General features: G+C 45.4%; 1 protein-coding gene across 2 annotated transcripts; it reads left to right on the top strand.

The window, feature by feature from the left end:
• Positions 1 to 1,278: 1,278 nt before the first annotated feature.
• LOC308555475 (eukaryotic translation initiation factor 3 subunit C) lies at positions 1,279 to 18,641 on the top strand. 2 transcript variants are annotated; one of them, XM_081133811.1, is made up of 21 exons: positions 1,279 to 1,358; positions 1,494 to 1,633; positions 3,152 to 3,217; positions 3,308 to 3,497; positions 3,888 to 4,013; positions 4,167 to 4,221; positions 4,322 to 4,425; positions 4,786 to 4,913; positions 6,796 to 6,955; positions 7,055 to 7,158; positions 7,615 to 7,756; positions 7,946 to 8,071; positions 8,201 to 8,294; positions 9,038 to 9,228; positions 9,474 to 9,698; positions 15,393 to 15,756; positions 17,640 to 17,799; positions 17,886 to 17,951; positions 18,035 to 18,122; positions 18,225 to 18,387; positions 18,484 to 18,641. In XM_081133811.1, the coding sequence occupies exons 2-21, from the start codon at positions 1,533 to 1,535 to the stop codon at positions 18,564 to 18,566; spliced, it is 2,736 nt and encodes a 911-aa protein (XP_080989937.1). In that variant the 5' UTR covers positions 1,279 to 1,358; positions 1,494 to 1,532; the 3' UTR covers positions 18,567 to 18,641. The 2 variants fall into 2 exon arrangements, with proteins under 2 accessions (XP_080989937.1, XP_080989936.1); XM_081133810.1 differs by having other exon boundaries at positions 1,324 to 1,407.
• Positions 18,642 to 18,955: the final 314 nt, after the last annotated feature.

The raw sequence follows: 18,955 nt of genomic DNA on the forward strand, positions 1-18,955 counted from the left end.
CCAGGATGTGTGGAAAGGCCCTGCCATATTCCAGCCCCAATATACCAGCCACTGAATGTGTCCTGAGCTTTCCTGCCCCCGGGATTCTGTTCATACTGTTTTCTCAACTTAAAGTGGCCCCCTTCTTTCCCCTCGACCTGCCAATTCCCACTTTTCCTTCAGGGGAGCATTGAGCCTCCAATGCTAATCACAGGCCCAGACATGCAGCAAATGCTGAATGAATGAAACTGCCTTAAAAAGGTGAAGCAGTCCCTGTGCTGCTGAAACCCCTGCAGATGGTTTCTCCAACCCACCTGGATTTAAATCCACAGGCCTGCAAGGACCTGTATGACCTAGTATTGTCTACTTCTATATCATTAATAGCACTTTGATTTCTAGAACCTGGCCCAGCTCCTTTCTGCCTGAGGGTCTTCGCACCTGCGGGGCCCCTTCCCTAGGAGAGGAGTTGGGGATGTTCTTTCCCCAAATGGCTTTCTGTGTGGCTCCCTCCTTGCTGTCATTTGGATCTCAGCTGGAATGTCACCCTTTCTGAGAGGCCCTGACCTTCGTGATCAAAAGAATCTTCCCGTCTAACCAATCACTTTAACCGGTCACTTTAACATCTTTGCGGTGCTTGGTACAATCTGAAATTATCTATTTATTTACTTGTTAATTGATGCCAGTCCACTATAATATGAATTCCTTGTGAAATTAGGGACCTTTTCTGCTTTGTTCCCTGCTGTGTCCAGCGCCTAAGACACTGCTGGTTCATAACAAGTGCTCAGTAAACAAGCATTTGTGGAATATTGAATGAATACCAGCCAGTTATTTACCACATGCTTATGTTGTACAAGGCAGTGTCCTAAACCTTCACATATACCAAGTCCTTTAATCCCATAACACCCTATGAAGTCAGTGCTATTACTGTCACTTTACAGTTTGGGTGGACTGAAGCATAGAGAGGTTAGGAAATTTGCCTAAGTTCACACACTAACAAGAAACCAAGCTGGGGTTTAAATGCAAAGTCTGACTGACGCCAAGTTTACTCTAGTTCCAAAGCACAGCAGCTCATCAGCAGCACGTGCACGCTTTTAAAAAGTAAACCCCCGGCCCTGAGATTCTGATTCCATAGGCAAGAAGCGAGGCTCGAAATCTGTGAGTAACGAAAGGTGACAACGCGCCCTCCGATCAGAGTCTAGAGGCCCGGCCCTTCCTTCCCAGGGTACAGCAGGCCCGTCCCCGCCCCTGTGTGGCGCGGAGGCGCCTGGGAGTTGTAGTTTCTCGGTACAGTTTGCCACCGCCCCGGAAGTGACGTTTATCCCGCCTCCTTTCCTCCCCGCGTTTCCGCCGTTCCGCCGTGTGACTAGCAGCCTCAGCTGGTACGTATTTCTTGGGCCGCGTGTTTCGAGAGGGAAGACCCAGGTCTGGGTAGGTGCGGGGACGGTGATGGGTGGCGGTTGGGAGGTGGCGTCTCGGGCCCGTTCTCGCGGCGCGTTACTCCGGCTCTCCCGCAGGTCCGGCCGCGCCCGCCGCAGCCCCTCAGCGCCGTCGCCATGTCGCGGTTTTTCACCACCGGTTCGGACAGCGAGTCCGAGTCTTCCCTGTCCGGGGAGGAGCTCGTCACCAAACCCGTCGGGGGCACCTACGGCAAACAGTGAGTTGGAGAGCCGGCGTCGTGGTGCCCACTCGCGGAGCGCGGGCTGCGGCAGGCCCGGGAAGGCCGTGTAGTGTGCGAGCGGGGAGGTTCTCGGGGGGGGGGGGCGGTGAAAGCGGGTTCTGAGGATGTGTAGAGTTTATGGGACCGGAACAGTGCTGGAGGGACAGCCTTCACATGTAGGGTGCTGTGAACCGTGCACCCACTGGCTACAAGGAATAGGGTCCCAGAGGCTTCCCACTGGCCACATCTGTTGCATCAGCTTCCTAACTGGCCTCCTTGTCCACAGCCTTTGTACAACCCCAGCCTCCCCTCTGCTCCGCATCGGAGGCCAAGTCATAATTATTCTTACCACCAAAAAATCCTGCTGACAATATGCTCGCTTGATGTCTGGGAGCTCCTTGATGTGTCTCTGAAGCTGAGCCACCTGTCGCTTTGGGCAGGTGGTTAAACATCTGTCTTATTCCTGATGTTTACCTCCACTTAAACACTCTTCATTCTGCAAATCAAAATACTTTTCACCCTTTGAAACAGTGGAATGTTTCTCAAATTTCTGACTTACAAATGGCACCATCATCAGTTTTGTCACATGCCTGTCTACTGTTTAAAAGTACAGCATGTACAAAGGCCCTAGCCCGGTAGCTCAGTTGATTAGAGCATGGTCCTGATATGCCAAGGTTGCCTGTTTGATCCCTGGTCAGGGCCCCTACGAGAATCAACCAATGAATGTATAAATAGATAGAACAACAAATGGATGGTTCATTCTCTCTCAAGTCCATAAATGAAAATATATACATATACATATATGTACCCATGTAAATATGATTTGATAGCACTGCCACAAGTGGAAAACCAACGTCATTTGCCGTAAAATAGAAAATAATTGATGCGCTCATTTCGGCACTAAAGTTGGAATGATTCTGAGAAGATTAGCATGGCCCCTGCACAAAGAGGACATAAAAAAAGGAGAGAGAAATTGAAAAAATTAATTAGATAGAAAAGAAGAGATATTGATGACTGAATGCTGTCTGTGGTCAGGTTTCTTATCATTAAAGAAAAATACTGGCAGTGGAGATGTTAAAGCCCCTGAAACTTTTTCTCTGTCCTTGGCCTCTCACACTCTGGGACACATTGTTCCCTACGACCTAGTTCAGGTACCACCTTCTTGAACCATTTCCCATTCTTCTAGCCAAAGTACCCTTTTTTCACCTTTCAGTACTGCTTAGTGACTGTCTTCACATAATTAGTTTAGTGACATAGTAAACAAACACTTTTATTTACTTTTGAGAGAATGGAGGTCCTTGCATGCTCTACATTTGACAAAAGGCCTTCCTTGAAGTAGGCTTAAAAGATCGAGTTGTATATGATGAGGCCAGGAAGAAGAAGGGTCAGACAGGAGGGGTGCGGTACAAGTGGCCCGAGTTCCTCAGTTCTACCTGCCCCGTGTAAGAAAAGACATAGAGCTCACTTGGAAAGGCTGGAACTAGAAGGGGAGGTTAATGGGTTCTGTTCCTTCAGGCCACTGTTGCTGAGCGAAGATGAAGAAGATACCAAGAGAGTGGTTCGAAGTGCCAAAGACAAGAGGTAAGGCCATGGGGAGCTTCTGGAGCAGTGGCAGGTTTGATGGTTGGTGGTGGTGGGCATATCCATTGTGCTGTTGGGTCCCCAACCCAGGTTTGAGGAGCTGACCAACCTTATTCGGACCATCCGTAACGCCATGAAGATTCGGGATGTCACCAAGTGCCTGGAAGAGTTTGAGCTCCTAGGAAAAGCGTATGGGAAGGCTAAAAGTATTGTGGACAAGGAAGGTGTACCCCGGTTCTATATCCGCATCCTGGCTGACCTGGAGGACTATCTTAATGAGGTGTGACTCCTGTGGGTCAGGAGGGATCCAGAAGGGGATTGTGGGCCTGGGGCCTGTTTCTAACCCACTTCCGGGGATCATGTTTCCTCTTGGTGGCTTGCCTTGTGTACAGTATTTCCCAGAACACAGGAATGGGGGTGTAAAGCAAGGGGAGGGACCTTTCTTAGCCAAGAATTTTAATTGTATTTATTTTTATGTTATCTCTTATTTGTGGTTTTGCACTTTTAGTGGCGATACATAAAGGATCTTTTAAAAATAACAGGTGTAATTAATAAGTAGTATAGGTGGTATGTAGATAGCAAGACTCAAACGTGGTGGTGAAGCCTGAAATTTAGGAAACACTATTTAGTCTCAGGTCCCTGTATTCCTCTCTCCTCCTCTTTCCTTTAGCTCTGGGAGGATAAGGAAGGAAAGAAGAAGATGAACAAGAACAACGCCAAGGCCTTGAGCACTCTGCGCCAGAAGATCCGAAAGTACAACCGCGATTTTGAGTCCCACATTACAAATTATAAGCAGGTGGGAATGCTAGAGGCAGGCTTGAACTGTGGGGCAGTGACCTCATCACTGAGATGAAACGTTTGCAGGGGGAGGTGTGCCTGGAGACGGAACCATGACAAAACGTGGTGGTTGGCAGGCATCCTCAGTTACTCTCTCATTGTCCCCTCTCAGAACCCTGAGCAGTCTGCCGATGAAGACGCTGAGAAGAATGAGGAGGATTCGGAAGGTGAGAGGACACCCTTAGGGCAGGTGGTTAGGAAGCTGCAAGTTAGTGGTGCCCTCGGCCTGGTTTCTTGGTTGTCCTTCAGCCTTGCTCTTCCCACCAGGCTCTTCAGATGCGGATGAAGACGGAGTCAGTGCTGCCGCTTTCTTGAAGAAGAAATCAGAAGCCCCTTCTGGGGAGAGTCGCAAGTTCCTCAAAAAGATGGAGGTAAGAGCCAGGGTTACAATGAGGGGTGATTTGCCTGCCATGGGCCATTGTTGGGTCCCTGGGGAGAGGAAAAGACAGAGTCCTGGGGTTAGGAGGGGTTGCGTTTAGCGGAGTCTGGTTTGAGAGCAGGCTTCCTCTGGGATTAGAGCACTTGAGTGACCTAGAATACGGAAAGCTAGATTCTGGGGCAAGTCACCACTCCTCTCAGGCCTAGGTGGTCCTGGGCAGCTCTTAATATCCTGATTCCAGGAGTGACCGCTCTTGTTCTGCTCCCACAGATCTCTGAAACGTGTTAGGGGAGCAGAGAGACTGGTCAGTCTCCTTGTCTTCTTCCTGCTGAGCTTTTGTTCTTCCTCTAAGGATGAAGATGAGGACTCGGAAGATTCAGAAGAAGATGAAGAGTGGGACACGGGTTCCACGTCCTCTGACTCTGACTCAGAGGAGGAAGAAGGGAAACAGACTGTGCTGGCCTCAAGATTCCTTAAAAAGTAAGAAGTCGTGCCTTGCTACAGTGGGAAGAGAAGGACACCTTTAATCTTCTTGAAGGTTGTTGCTTCTTTCATGGAGTCCTTACAGGTTGTAGGTGCCAACTGCTCCTTTCTCACAAAGGGACCTCAGAGCCAAGTATATTATTTGGCTGAGCTCACAAAGCTAATGCATCCTGAGGATGTGATTTGAAGGCTCCAGAGTCCAGATATTTAGCCATGACTTGATTCACTGCATGTGGACTGAGTGTAAATCTCACTTCGGCACCAATTAGGTGTGCACTACTGGACAAGCTATTTAACCTTTCCCATCTCTAGTTTCCTCATCTGTAAAATAGGGTGGTACTAAGCCTGTCTCCAAAGATAGCTGCAAAAATACAGGGAGGTGATACAGAGAAGTGGCTTAGCCCAGGACTGACATGGGAACCCTCAGTAATGGTTGCTACCCTTGTCATTATTTCAGAAAGCTTCTTACTGTATAGCATAGAACTTCTTCGTGTATAGCAGGCCTTCCTGAATTTTTCTGGGTCAGTCACAGAATGGAAAGGGATTCTGATTTGGATTCTGTACCCAGCCATTAGTCTTTTAGTAGCTATACAACTTTAGGTAAGTTACTTAATCTTCTCAGGTCTCAGTTTGCTCCTTTGAAGTCAAGGTGGTATCTGCCCCTGTGTACTGCATGTGAGTGAAATATCAAGCTCTGGTAAACACTGCTCTTTGAATAGGCAGAACTATTGCTGCTTTTTGGGTTGCCTTTCTGCTTTTAAAAGTTGATGTTTTTCCTGGCCAGTGTTGCTCAGTGGTTAGAGTGTCCGCCCAAGTACTGAAGGGTCTCTGGTTCAATTCCCTGTCAGGGGCATCTACCTGGGTTGTCCCCAGCCCTGGTCTGAGTGAGTGCAGGAGGCAACCAATTGATGTGTCTGTGTGTTTCTCTCTCTTTCCCTCTCCTCCTCCCTCCACTCTCTCTAAAAATCAGTGGAAAAAATATCCTTGGGTGAGGATTAACAAAATTAATTAAAAGTTGGAGTTATGCTACTTTAGGGAGTAGGAAGTTCCCTGACACTGGAGGGGTCTAGACATAGGCATTTTGTTGAGAAGCTTTTTACCATGTGCTCCAGGGAACACTGTGGTCAAGTCTGGGAAGCATTGCATGTCTGATCTCTTTTTACTCAGAACACTTCTGACACTGAGGGGGGTTCTCACACCAACCAGTTCTCCAGCTCTCTGGAGACCAACTAGGTGTGTTCAGCAATTCAGTTCTGACACTACCCAGAATTAGTGCAGATGCCACAAGTTAAGGCTCAGTCCACAAGACTTCCCCCACTTCAGACACCAGTTGCAACTCCCAGGTTCAGCCCTGTACTTCTGACCTCTATAAATTCAGAGTTCCCACAGTCCCTTCCTCGGGTTCAGTAATATGCTAGAATAACTCATAGAACTCAGGAAAGCCTTTTTACTAGCCACCAACTAATCAGCTTAAAGTTGGTAAAGAAAAAGGCCGGGGTGGGAATGCTCTGGACAGAGCAGTTAGTATCAGAGAACAACTGTGTTTCTTATGGATTCTCTGGAAAACCTTGGAGGTAAGCTGTGGAGCAACATGACAGGCTGTTCCTGTGTGTGCAGGGGCCTAGTTACCTCTGCCTTATTAGACCAGGCCATAGCATTCCCTTCCTAGGAGTTTCTCATAGGTGTGAGATAGTGACACACCTTGGTAAGTAGTCAGGCAAAATCTGTGCTTAATAGTCCTTGTTTGGGTCACGGTTAACTTTAGGTCATTCTTGTAGAGTGTAACTTGGATACAGGGCTCTGTGAAGGAAAGGAAGTGCATGGGAGGAAGCCTGGGGGTGGGGGGAGCTAGTCTTCCATCTCCTGTGTCTTCCGGCAGGGCCCCCGCCACAGAGGAGGACAAGAAGGCTGCTGAGAAGAAACGAGAGGACAAAGCCAAGAAGAAGCACGACAGGAAATCTAAGCGCCTGGATGAGGAGGAGGAAGACAATGAAGGCGGGGAGTGGGAAAGGGTCCGAGGCGGAGTGCCCCTCGTTAAGGTGACTTTTTTAGGAGCGCACTCTGGTTGGGTTGGGAGAAAAGTTAAGGCAAGAATGGGCTCCTGTTGGCTTGCATGTGACAGGATATGTGTTGCCTAGGAGAAACCAAAAATGTTTGCCAAGGGAACTGAGATCACCCATGCTGTCGTCATCAAGAAACTGAATGAGATCCTGCAGGCACGTGGCAAGAAGGGGACTGATCGGTAAGAGTCATGGGTCTAGGTTGTGGGACCACAGGGTGAAGGCACTTTTCTCTAAGACACAGGGTGGAGGTTGATGGACACATAGTGCTGTTTGGGGACATCAGTGTGTGGCCCAGTAGAAGGAATGGCATACGTGGAGCGCGCCAGTCTGTTTTCTGCTGTTTGCTCTCCCTTTGACCTTAAACCAATCAATCACTTAACGTTTTAGGACTTTTTCTATCTAACAAATGGGGGTAATGCTCACCTTTAGTCATTCAGTGACTAAAGAGAATGATAGCTTGTTAACCTCAATGCTGTTTGTGTTTGAAATTTGTAAAAGAGAAGCAAGTGTAAGTAAGGTGAGGATAGGGGTATTGGGAAAGAGGCTGCCTTGCTTGTCCGAAGGAAGCGCGCTGTATTACAGGATGAGACTTTTGACTTGTCTTTGATGCCTCACCCTGTTCTGGGCTCCTCCAGTGCAACCCAGATTGAGCTGCTACAGCTGCTGGTTCAGATTGCTTCTGAAAATAACCTTGGGGAGGGTGTTGCCATCAAGATCAAGTTCAACATCATCGCCTCTCTCTATGACTACAACCCCAACCTGGCTACATACATGAAGGTGAGGGCAATAAAGAACATCCAGGGCTGAGCAGGTGGGTCAGGGGAAGGTGCCTAATGTCTCAAAACTCAAGGACTGTGGAAACAGTCTTAGTCGTTGAAGGCCCTGGGCGTTCCTGGTGAAGGGCTTTTGGGAGGCATCTGCTCATTTTAACTGTACACCCCTGACTGCTGTCTGATCTCTTGGCAGCCTGAGATGTGGCAGAAGTGTCTGGACTGCATCAATGAGCTGATGGACATCCTATTTGCAAACCCCAACATCTTTGTTGGAGAGAACATTCTGGAAGAGAGTGAGAACCTGCATAATGTTGACCAGGTAAAGAGGAATTGGCAGGCTAATTGGAGAGGTGTATGTTGTCTGCCTTGGGAAAGCTTGTTGGAAACAGAACAGTTGAAGTTTGGGACTGAGATATGGGCTGATTTATTTACTACTCTACCTTTTCAGCCACTGCGTGTCCGTGGCTGTATCCTAACTCTGGTGGAACGGATGGATGAAGAATTTACCAAAATAATGCAAAATACTGACCCCCACTCCCAAGGTGAGCCTGAGCAAGCATGGGCAACAGTGAGAGGAAAGGTGCAAGGAATAAAACTAAGGATTATACTGAACTAGAACTTGGAAAGCCAGTCTTTCTTTACCCCAGCATTTCACTCTCGAGGACCTGAGATACTGAGTCCCGCTCCCATGGGTTCTGATTCGATAGGGCTGGGTGGGGCCCCAAATTTTGCATTTCTAACATGTTTCTAGGTGATGCTATTGGTCTGGGAACTATACTTTGAGAATCAATCGGGTATGGCCTCTGTCTACTTGGCTTGTTTAGCTTGGGTTGGACACTGGGATGGGGGAAATGTAGGACATTTCCTCAGTAGAATGTGAATGCCCACATGTGCCCACCAAATCAAGGATGTAGCTGTGAACAAGGCAGCTAGAGGCCTTCATGCTCAGGAAGTTTACATTTGGTGCTGGGGAAAGGCAGTTCAACAAATAAATAAACGAGGTAATTGTAGGTGATGTAAAGTGTGAATTAGAAATTCAAATTGGGGCCTGTGATAGGGAGAGACTGGAGGAGTAGCAGCTTTAGATAAGGTTGAAAAAGCACCCTTAGGTAGAGGCCATTTGAGGTGAGATCAGAATGAAGAGGGGTGGGGGGTTAATCGGGAGGAATTAGCAGAAGAGAATACCTAACAGGACGGGCAGAAAGTGAGCTTGGCGTGTACCAGGACAGATCCTGGGAAAGCCTGGGTGCCTGGCTGAGCTGAGGGTGGGCGTTCCCATCTCCAGAGTACGTGGAGCACCTGAAGGATGAGGCAAAGGTGTGTGCCATCATTGAGCGCGTACAGCACTACCTGGAAGAGAAGGGCACCACTGAGGAAATCTGTCGTGTCTACCTGAGGCGCATTCTCCACACCTACTACAAGTTTGATTACAAGGCCCATCAACGGCAGCTTACCCTCCCTGAGGGCTCCTCAAAGGTGAATGCTTAGCCAAGTGTAGGGCAGAGGGATGTGTCAATCTGTCCTCCACGTCTGTCAGGAGTTGATGGCCAACCTTCCATTCCCTGGGAACTTGCTGAGGTGGGGCAGGGAGGGAAAGGGGTGCGGGGCTAGGAAAAGGCTGGGTGGAGACTCACTCTGGTTGCTAATGCCTAAGCCATTTAGAGCTACTGTCTTTGCTGTATCTCCTCCTCCCCCTCCCCAAACCCCACCCCCACTCCCAGTCTGATCAAGATCAGGCAGAAAATGAGGGGGAGGACTCCGCTCTGCTGATGGAGAGACTTTGCAAGTACATCTATGCCAAAGACCGCACAGATCGCATTCGCACATGCGCCATCCTCTGCCACATCTACCATCATGCCCTGCACTCCCGCTGGTACCAGGCTCGTGACCTCATGCTTATGAGCCACCTGCAAGACAACATTCAGCACGCGGACCCTCCAGTACAGGTAGGATGGGGAGGAGGCACTCTGGCTTTAGTGGCAAAGGGAAGACCAGGCCAGGTCCCTGTCCTCTCACTGTTGGGGCAAAGTGGCTCGATCACATTAGTCAGTTGTCCAGCTAATTCAGATGTAAGCAGGCATTTGGTCTTTCCCAGGTGCCAGCATTCTTTGATTTCCTGCTTGTTAACATTTTATTGCACAGAGTTCTTGGGGATAGAGATCTGGGTTCAGCTAACATTTATTATACCTACAGTGTGTCCCCTTCAAGACATTAGGAGATCATCTTGTTTAAAAAGATGAAGAGAACCCTTAAGAAGTTGTCAAACTGATTGGAAGACGGGGACCCAAATGTAGTGTGATATGTTGGGACATAACAGTGGAATAGCTGATTTTGTGTGTGGCTGTATTGTGAGGACATTTCAGTATAGAAGGAATGTTAAAGCTGTGTCTTTAAATGTGTGTTTAAAATAATTTCATGTGGAGAACATTTGGTGAACGTTTCTGGTGGTGGTTTTCAAATAGCACTATCATTTGTTCTTTTTTATTCCGTTGTATGAATCTCTTTCTTTGGTTTTTTTTTTTCCCAATTACAATTTTTATTCAGTATTATTTTATATTAGTTTCCAGTGTACAGCATAGTGGTTAGACAACCATATACTTTACAGAGTGATCCCCCTTATATTTCTGGTACCCACCTGACACCATGCATAGTTACTACAGTATTACTGACTATAAGTCCTATGCTGTACTTTATATCCCCTTGACTATTTTGTAACTACCAATCTGTATTTAATGGTCCCCTTCACCTTTTTCACCAAGCCCCCCAACCGCATCTCCCCCTTGGCAACCAGTCTTCTTTGTATCTGTGAGCCTTTTTCTATTTTGTTTGTTCATTTATATTGTTCTTTAGATTCCATATGTAAGTGAAATCACATGGTATTTCTTTCACTGACTTATTTTATTTAGCATAATACCTTCTAGGTCCATCTATTCTGTGGCAAACAGTAAGATTTTGTTCTTTTTTGTAGCTGAGTAATATTCTGTTATATAAATGTACTACAGTTGTTTTTTTTAATCTGCTCATCTATTGATAGACACTTGGGCTGCTTTCATAGCTTGGTTTTTGTAAATAACGCTGCAGTGAACATAGGGTGCATATATTCTTTTGAAGTAGTGTTTTGGGTTTCTTCAGATATATTCCCAGAAGTGGAATCACTGGGTCATAAGGAGGTTCCATTTTTAGTTTTTTGAGGAACCTCCATAATGTTTTTCGCAGGAGCTGCACTAGTCTGCATTCCCACCAACAGTACACAAGGGTTCCCTATTTCCATATCCTCTCCAACACTCATTTGCTGATTTATCGATGATAGCCATTCTGACAGGTGTGAGGTGTTATCTCCTGGTTTTAATTTGCATTTCTCTGATGATTAGTGGTGTTGAGCATCTTTTTATGTCTATTGGCCATCTTCATGTCCTCATTGGAGAAGTATCTATCCAGATCCTTTGCCCATTTTTAAATTGGATTGCTTGGTTTTTTGGTGTTGAGTTATATGAGTACATATAAATTTTGGATATTAATCCCTTATTAGATGTATCACTGGTGAATATGTTTTCTCATTCAGTGGGTTGTCTTTGCTGTACAAAAACTTTTTAGTCTGATGCAGTCCTATTTGTTTATTTATTCTTTTGTTTCCCTTGTCCAAGAAGATGTATCAGAAAACATACTATTAAGAAAAATGTCCAAGATTTTATTGCTAATGTTTCCTTCTAGGAGTTTTATGGTTTTGAGTCATACATTTAAGTCTTTAATCCATTTTGAGTTTATTCTTATATATGGTGTAAGAAGGTGGTGTCGTTTCTTTTTTTTTGCACATCTGTCCAATTTTCCCAACACCATTTATTGAATAGACTCTTTACCCCGTTGTATGTTCTTGCCTCCTTTGTTGAATACTAATTGACCACAAAGATATGAGTTTATTTCTGGGCTCTCTGTTCTGTTCCATTGATCTATGTGACTGTTTTTATGCTAGTACCATGCTGTTTTGATTACTGTGGCCTTGTAGTATGGTTTGATATCAGGTAGTGTGATCCCTCCAACTTTGTTTCCATTGTATGAATTTATCACAAGTTCTTAATCTGTTTCTCTCTTGATAAATAACTGGTCTATTTCCAGTTTGGGGCTATTATAAATGAAGCTGCTGTGAATGTTTATGTAGAAGTCTTTTGTGGATATATGTTTTCTCTTGGGTAAATACTTGAGTGGAATCACTGCATCATAGTGTAGGCGTATGTTTAATTTTATTAGAAACTGAAGTGGTTGATTTTACCATTTTATACTCCTACCAGTAATGTGTGTTTCTTGTTAATGTTTGGTATTGTAGGTCTTTTTTAATTTTAGCCATATTGGTGGTTGTGTAATAGAATCCCATGATGTTAGTTTGTATTTCCCTGATAACTTTTTATTTTTTTTAATGTTTTTATTGATTTCAGAGAGAGGAAGGGAGAGAGAGATAGAAACATCAATAATGAGAGAAAGTCATTGGTCAGTTGCCTCTACATCCCCCCTACTGGGCATCGAGCCCGAAACCCAGGCATGTGCCCTGACTTGGAATTGAACCTCTACCTCCTGGTTCATGGGTCAATGCTCAACCACTGAGCCATGCCAGCCGGGTTCCCTGATAACTCTTGAAATTGATTACTTTTTTGTTGATTTGACCTTCATATGTCTGGTCAACTTTTGCCTATTATTTTAAAGATTGGATTGTTCATCTTTTTTTTATTATTATTTAATTTTTATTTATTGATTTTAGAGAGAAAGAAGTGGGGCGGTAGAGACAGACACATCGATTGGTTGCCTCACACATGTGCCCTGACTGGGGCCTTGGATCAAGCCTGTAACCAAGCCCTTGGCTGGAATCAAACCCAGGACCCTTTAGTCCACAGGCCGACGCTTTAGCTGCTCAGCAGAACTGGCTAGGGTCATCTTTTTATTATTGAGTTGTAGAATTTCTTTACATATCCTGGGTGCAAGTCCTTTGTCAGATAAAGGTTTCCAAATTATTTTCTTCCATTCTGTGCTTTGCTTACTCATTTTCTTAACCATTCCTTTTAGTGTAGTCTGACTTGCCAGTTTTGTGTGGTGTATTTCTGCGCTCTCTATTCTGTTCCATTCATTCATGTTTTTGTCTGTCATTATGCCATTCTAATACTGTCTTGATTCCTGTGCCTTTAGAGTAAGGTCTCAAAAGTCAGGGATTATGAGCCCTCCATCCTGTTTTCTTAAGAATGCTTTGGATATTCTGTGACCTTTGCATTTCCACATAAATTTTAGGATGTGAGGGTGCTCTGGCTGTGACATCTGTCACCCCATTGATCGCCAGGGTTGATTTGGCTGATCTGGCTAGCTAGATGGGTGTACCTCTCCTCCCTAACCAAACTATCTGCATCCCATTTGCCTCCTTCCCGAAGCTGCATGCTTGACAGAAGAGGGCGCAACCTTCCCCCCAGAGGAGAGGACCGGTCTTTGGTCCAGGGTATATGAGTAACTGCTCCCCTGCTGGAACCTCCAAACAAGCTCTCAGGGTCCACGTAGATTTTAGAGTCAGCTTGTCAGTTGCTACAAAAACACCTGCTGGGATTTTATCAAATCTATAAATCAGTTTGGGGAGAATTCACATCTTAAATAAGCATTGAACCTTTCAGTCTTAACATGTTATCTCTTCATTTAACTTCTTCAGTTTCTCTCTGCAGTGTTGCAAGTATTATACATCTTTTTAAAAATTATTTCTGAGTATTATGTGATACTTGATGTTATTGTAAATGCCAGTTTTTTTTAAATTTCATTTTCCAGTTGCTAACTACCAGTGTATAAAAGTGTAAGTAATTTTTGTATCCTAACGTTTTGCTAAATTCACTTAGCTCTGGTACAGCCATGTGCTGCTCTTATACACACCTAGATGATGTAACCTACTACACCTAGGCTCTGTGCTGTATGTCATCATCATATGTGTCGTCTGTTGTTGACCAAAAACATCTGCATATAGAGTTTTATTACTATACCAATCTTTATGATTTTTCTTTCTTACTATATTAAATGACTCAACTCTCCAGTGCAGTGCTGAATAGAAATAGAGCAGACATCTTGCCTTGTTGCCATTCTTAGCAGGGAAGCAGCCAACATTTCACTGTTAAGTATGTTAGCTGTAGTATTTTGGTCAATACCCTTTTTCACATTGATCCTAGTTAATCAGTTGATCCCAGATTCCTCTGATCCTAGTTGGCTGAGAATTTTGTCAAAATAGATGTTGAATTTTGTCAAAAGCTTTTTCTTCATCTATTAAAATGGTACAGTTAATTTCTCCTTTGTTCTGTTCACATGGTGAATAACCATGATTTTAGATTTTTACATCAGCCTTTCATTCCTACTTGGTTATGATATAGTATCTCTTTTATATGTTGCTGGATTCTGTTTGCTAATTTTTTTTCTTTTTTTATCCTCACCTGAGGATATTTTTTCCATCACTTTTCAGAGAGAGTGGCAGGGGTGGGGGGCGGGGAGAGAGAGAGAGAGAAATATCGATGTGAGAGAGACACATGAATTGGTTGCCTCCCACTCATGCACCAACCAGGCCGGGGATTGATCCTGCAACCCAGGTACATGCCCTTGGCTGGAATTGAACCCAGGACCCTTCAGTCTGAGGCCCACTCTCGAACCACTGAGCCAAATTGGCTAGGGCTGTTTGCTAATATATTTTAAGGTTCTGTGCATCTACGTTTATGACTGATATTGATGTCTATATTTTTGTTGTTACCAATGCTTAGTCTTTTCCCCCCTTAAAATCTATCGCCTACCATCTTTCCTATCCTAATTAGTGGAGAGTCCATTTTTCAGTTGCCTAGGCCAGAAACCTTGGAGTCATCCTTGATTCTTGTTTTTCTCTCTCACACTACATCTGCTTCCCTAGCCATTTCTGTTTAGAATCCATATCTGACTACCTATCAGTATCAGTGCCACCCTCTTGTCTAAGCCACCATCATCTTGGTCTCACTCTGCTTCTGCCCTTCAGGCTGTTCTTAATACAGTAGCCAGAGTAACTATGTTAAATTAAGTCCGATTATATCACTTATTTGCTCAAAACCTTCCCCTGACTTTCCATCCTAAAATTCTTAACATGGCTTACATGGCTGTGTGCTTGCCTGTCCTCTGGACTGTGGTCACATCTTTTACCAGCGCTGGCCATTTCGCATTCCTCGTTTCGCAAGTGCACGTAGCGGCTCTTGCGCAGGGCCTTTGCATTTGCATTGTCTTTTTTCTATGGCACTCTTCTCCCAGCTCTTTGTATGACTTGCTCCCTCTTTTTCTGTTAGGTCTTCCGTAGTTAGCCTACATAAAATTGTGAGCTCCCACCACTACCACCACAACATAAACTCCCTTAATTCCCTCCTCTGCTTTCTTTTCCTTAGCACGAGTCCCACCTGTATATTGTGGTTATTTTCTCTTCCACATCCCATCCCTAGAATGTAAGCTCTGTGGAAGAGCAGGGACTTGTCTGTTTTGTTCTCAGGCCCAGCCTGTAGCCTAGTGCTCAGCACATCAGTGTGTTACTTGTTGAGTGTTTGTATATTTGTTGAATGAATGAATGTCTTGGAACAACTTGCCTCGTCTCTGTCACCTCTGAGTGTATCACCCTTTGCTCCCAGATCCTGTACAACCGTACCATGGTGCAGCTGGGCATCTGTGCCTTCCGCCAAGGCCTGACCAAGGATGCTCACAATGCCCTGCTGGACATCCAATCAAGTGGCCGGGCCAAGGAGCTCCTGGGCCAGGGTCTGCTGCTGCGCAGCCTACAGGAGCGCAACCAGGAGCAGGAGAAGGTGGAGCGGCGCCGGCAGGTGCCCTTCCACCTGCACATCAACCTGGAGCTACTGGAGTGTGTTTATCTGGTGTCTGCCATGCTCCTGGAGATCCCCTACATGGCCGCCCATGAGAGTGATGCCCGCCGACGCATGATCAGCAAGCAGTTTCATCACCAGCTGCGGGTGGGCGAGCGACAGCCCTTGCTGGGTGAGTGTGAGGCTCTGTAGTGGAACAAACTTTGCTTGTTTGTTCCTTGATTACTTTAATCAAAGGATTAAGAGAAGCTGAAAAAATAATTTTCCCGCAAGTTAATTCCATTTAATTTTATGACATCTTCATGGAGAACTTAAAGGCGTCCTCTTTACTCAGCAGTTTCTATAGTTTCTTGCCGTGGGATACATTGTCCTAGCTTACAAATTAAGCTGCCTGCTTCATTATTCCCCATTTCAGTCTGTACTTGTCAGTATTGCCTTTCTACGAAATTTATGATACCGTACACCCCCAGCACCTTCAGAAGTTCTTCATTGCCTACAGAATGAATAAAGTTCAGTCTCCTTAGTCACTAAGTTAAACTCATGACCTGATTCCAATGGTATTTCTTATTTAATATAAATTCACATAGTACTTTTTTCCTACCTGGCACTCTTTTAAAAATAATAACTTATTCTTTATTAGTAATAACCCTGTGATGTAGGTACTATTACTCCCTTTTACTGAGGCATGGAACTTAAGTGACTTGCCCAACTTCAACACAGTTACTATATGCCTTGCTAACTGTTTTTCCTCTTTCTCCCCTTCATGCACATTATTTTTCAGCAACCAACTAGACCCTTGGCACTCAAAAAGCTAACATTGGCCCCTTTCATTACTTCTGATACATTGATCAGTTCAGGGGTTGAGTTGTGATTTCACTGGGAAAGGAATTTGAATTGTGCCTTTCCTGTGGGATTGGTGCATGGAGGGACTTGGCCAGTGAGCCAGGCCTACTGTTCACAGCCACATCCCCTTACAGATTTGTCCTCTACTGGTTTGTGTGTGTGGTTTTGTTGAAGTGCAGGTGCCCCTTAGGCAGATTTTGTTTGGCTTATCTAGTGATACTTTGTTTTCATTGGAAATTTCCAGTGAAAGTCTTTGTTTCCAGCATCTCTTAGGGCTCTCTGGTTCACCACAGTTCTTACCATTCTGTATCACTGCCTGCAATGGAGCCAACAGTCAGTTTCTGTTTCAGCTCTGTATTACTGCTTGGTTTGTAGAGAAATATTCTTTGAACCTCTGGCTTGCCTTTTTCTGAAGTGATAGAATGGAAGCGGACACAAAAGGGTTGTGTGCCTTTCCTTATACGTAGCCCTATCCGTACATTTCTACTTCAGCCTAAACCATGTACATGCTTGAGCTGCTTGTCCCTGTTCTAAGGTCTGCTGTGTTCATGTTTCCTTATATCTGCCATCCATTTCCAGCCTTGGAGCTTTTGTACTTTATTGTCTACCCTGAATTCCAGCTACTCTTGTTTGCCATGTCTATCTTCCTGGCTTGTTTCTCATGGTTGTATTTGGGACTCCAGGTCATGATCAGTACATCAAACCCATGATTTGTCAGATTTTAAATTTAAAGTGAGACTAAATTTTTTAAGGAAAAAGAGTGGGCCACTTTAAAGAAAAATAAGCTGGTAACAGTATGATATATAGATAAGGCAAAAAAACATGAAGGTGGCATAGGCAGGAAGGAAGTTGGGTCACTACAATTCCAGTTGAGGTGTTAATTTTTTTAGTTCAAGGATCTTTATAAGAATCTGATGAAAACTATGGATCCTTTTTCTAGGAAAATGTACATAAGGATACCCACAGCAATTTGTCAGCATTTTCAAGGGGCTCACTAGTTCCCTAAAGCATGTCATGGACTGATTAAATCTAAATAAATGTGTTCTGATATTAAGAGACATACAATCACATGACTGTTCAATGGAGAGATGGGAGAGTCTTCAGGCTGGTTGTTTGCTCTCCTGGCCTGTGTTCCTCCTTGAACAGTGCTTATGGGGGCCAGAACCCTGGTCCCAAGTTTTTCTAGGCCCTGCCTCATTCCCAACCTTTCAGGTCCTCCTGAATCAATGAGGGAACATGTGGTCGCTGCCTCCAAGGCCATGAAGATGGGCGACTGGAAGACCTGCCACAGTTTTATTATCAATGAGAAGATGAATGGCAAAGTGTGGGACCTTTTCCCTGAGGCTGACAAAGTCCGAACCATGCTGGTTAGGTGAGCCGAGAGGGCGACTGGCAAGTGGGGAAGAAAAGACTGGTAAGTCTCCTTCCCTGAAGATCTCTTCTTCTTTCTCCCCATAGGAAGATCCAGGAAGAGTCACTACGGACCTACCTCTTCACCTATAGCAGTGTCTACGACTCCATCAGGTAGGATGAGCCCTGAGGGAAGCAGAGGGGCCCCAGCTTTGTAGTTGCAGGTCCTAGCTGCTCCCTGCCTTCTTTCTCCCCAGCATGGAGACTCTGTCTGATATGTTTGAGCTGGACCTGCCCACTGTGCACTCCATCATTAGCAAGATGATCATTAATGAGGAGTTGATGGTAAGAGCCAGGGGTGGTAAATGGGCAGGTGGAGTCATAGGGAGTTTGGAGTGGAGGGATCTGATCTGTGTCATGTCCATTCCTCTGGCCCACTCCCATCAGGCCTCCTTGGACCAGCCAACACAGACAGTGGTGATGCACCGCACAGAGCCCACTGCCCAACAGAACCTGGCTCTGCAGCTGGCGGAGAAGCTGGGCAGCCTGGTGGAAAATAATGAGCGGGTATTTGACCACAAACAGGGTACCTATGGTGGCTACTTCCGAGGTAAGTGGTTCCATTCCCTCTGCTCTCCCAGGGTCCTGGCTCCCTTAGTGCTTCTCCCCTGGCATTCACTCCCTCCTTCCCATCTTTCTCCTGCAGACCAGAAAGATGGCTACCGCAAAAACGAAGGCTACATGCGTCGGGGTGGCTACCGCCAGCAGCAGTCTCAGACAGCCTACTGATCACTTCTGTCCCCATGGCCTAGACCATTCAACAACCCGAACAATACCCCAGTCATTAAAGGTCTATTTAGAGTTGTTGCAGTTCCTGTTTGTCTTCACCACGAAGGTGTGTTGACATGTTCATTTGCTAATTTCATTTCTTAGCTTCTACCATATGACAGACACAAGGACACAGAGATAACTTGTACATATCTCTGACTTCAAAGAGCTTGCTGCTCTTCTGCATTTAGCCAAAAATTGTAGTAACAAGTTGTAATGGGTATAAAGGAAAGGTGGTGGATATATTGAGCAGGGTATGACTGTGGGGCATAAATATCAGAGAAAACATAATGGAGGAGGCAGTAGTGATGGTTGGACCTTGCGGGTGGGTGGATGCTGGTTCACCAGGC

This window comes from Miniopterus schreibersii, assembly GCF_964146895.1.
Source record: "Miniopterus schreibersii genome assembly, chromosome: 3".
Classification (NCBI taxonomy): Eukaryota; Metazoa; Chordata; class Mammalia; order Chiroptera; family Miniopteridae; genus Miniopterus; species Miniopterus schreibersii.

Bases quoted from the DNA above. Each gene is read 5' to 3' on its own strand.
- LOC308555475 (XM_081133811.1), top strand. From the start codon at position 1,533: ATGTCGCGGTTTTTCACCACCGGTTCGGACAGCGAGTCCGAGTCTTCC. The intron at 7,159-7,614 runs GTAAGAGTCATG...GGGCTCCTCCAG, and splicing joins GGCAAGAAGGGGACTGATCG to TGCAACCCAGATTGAGCTGC. The intron at 17,952-18,034 runs GTAGGATGAGCC...CTTTCTCCCCAG, and splicing joins AGTGTCTACGACTCCATCAG to CATGGAGACTCTGTCTGATA.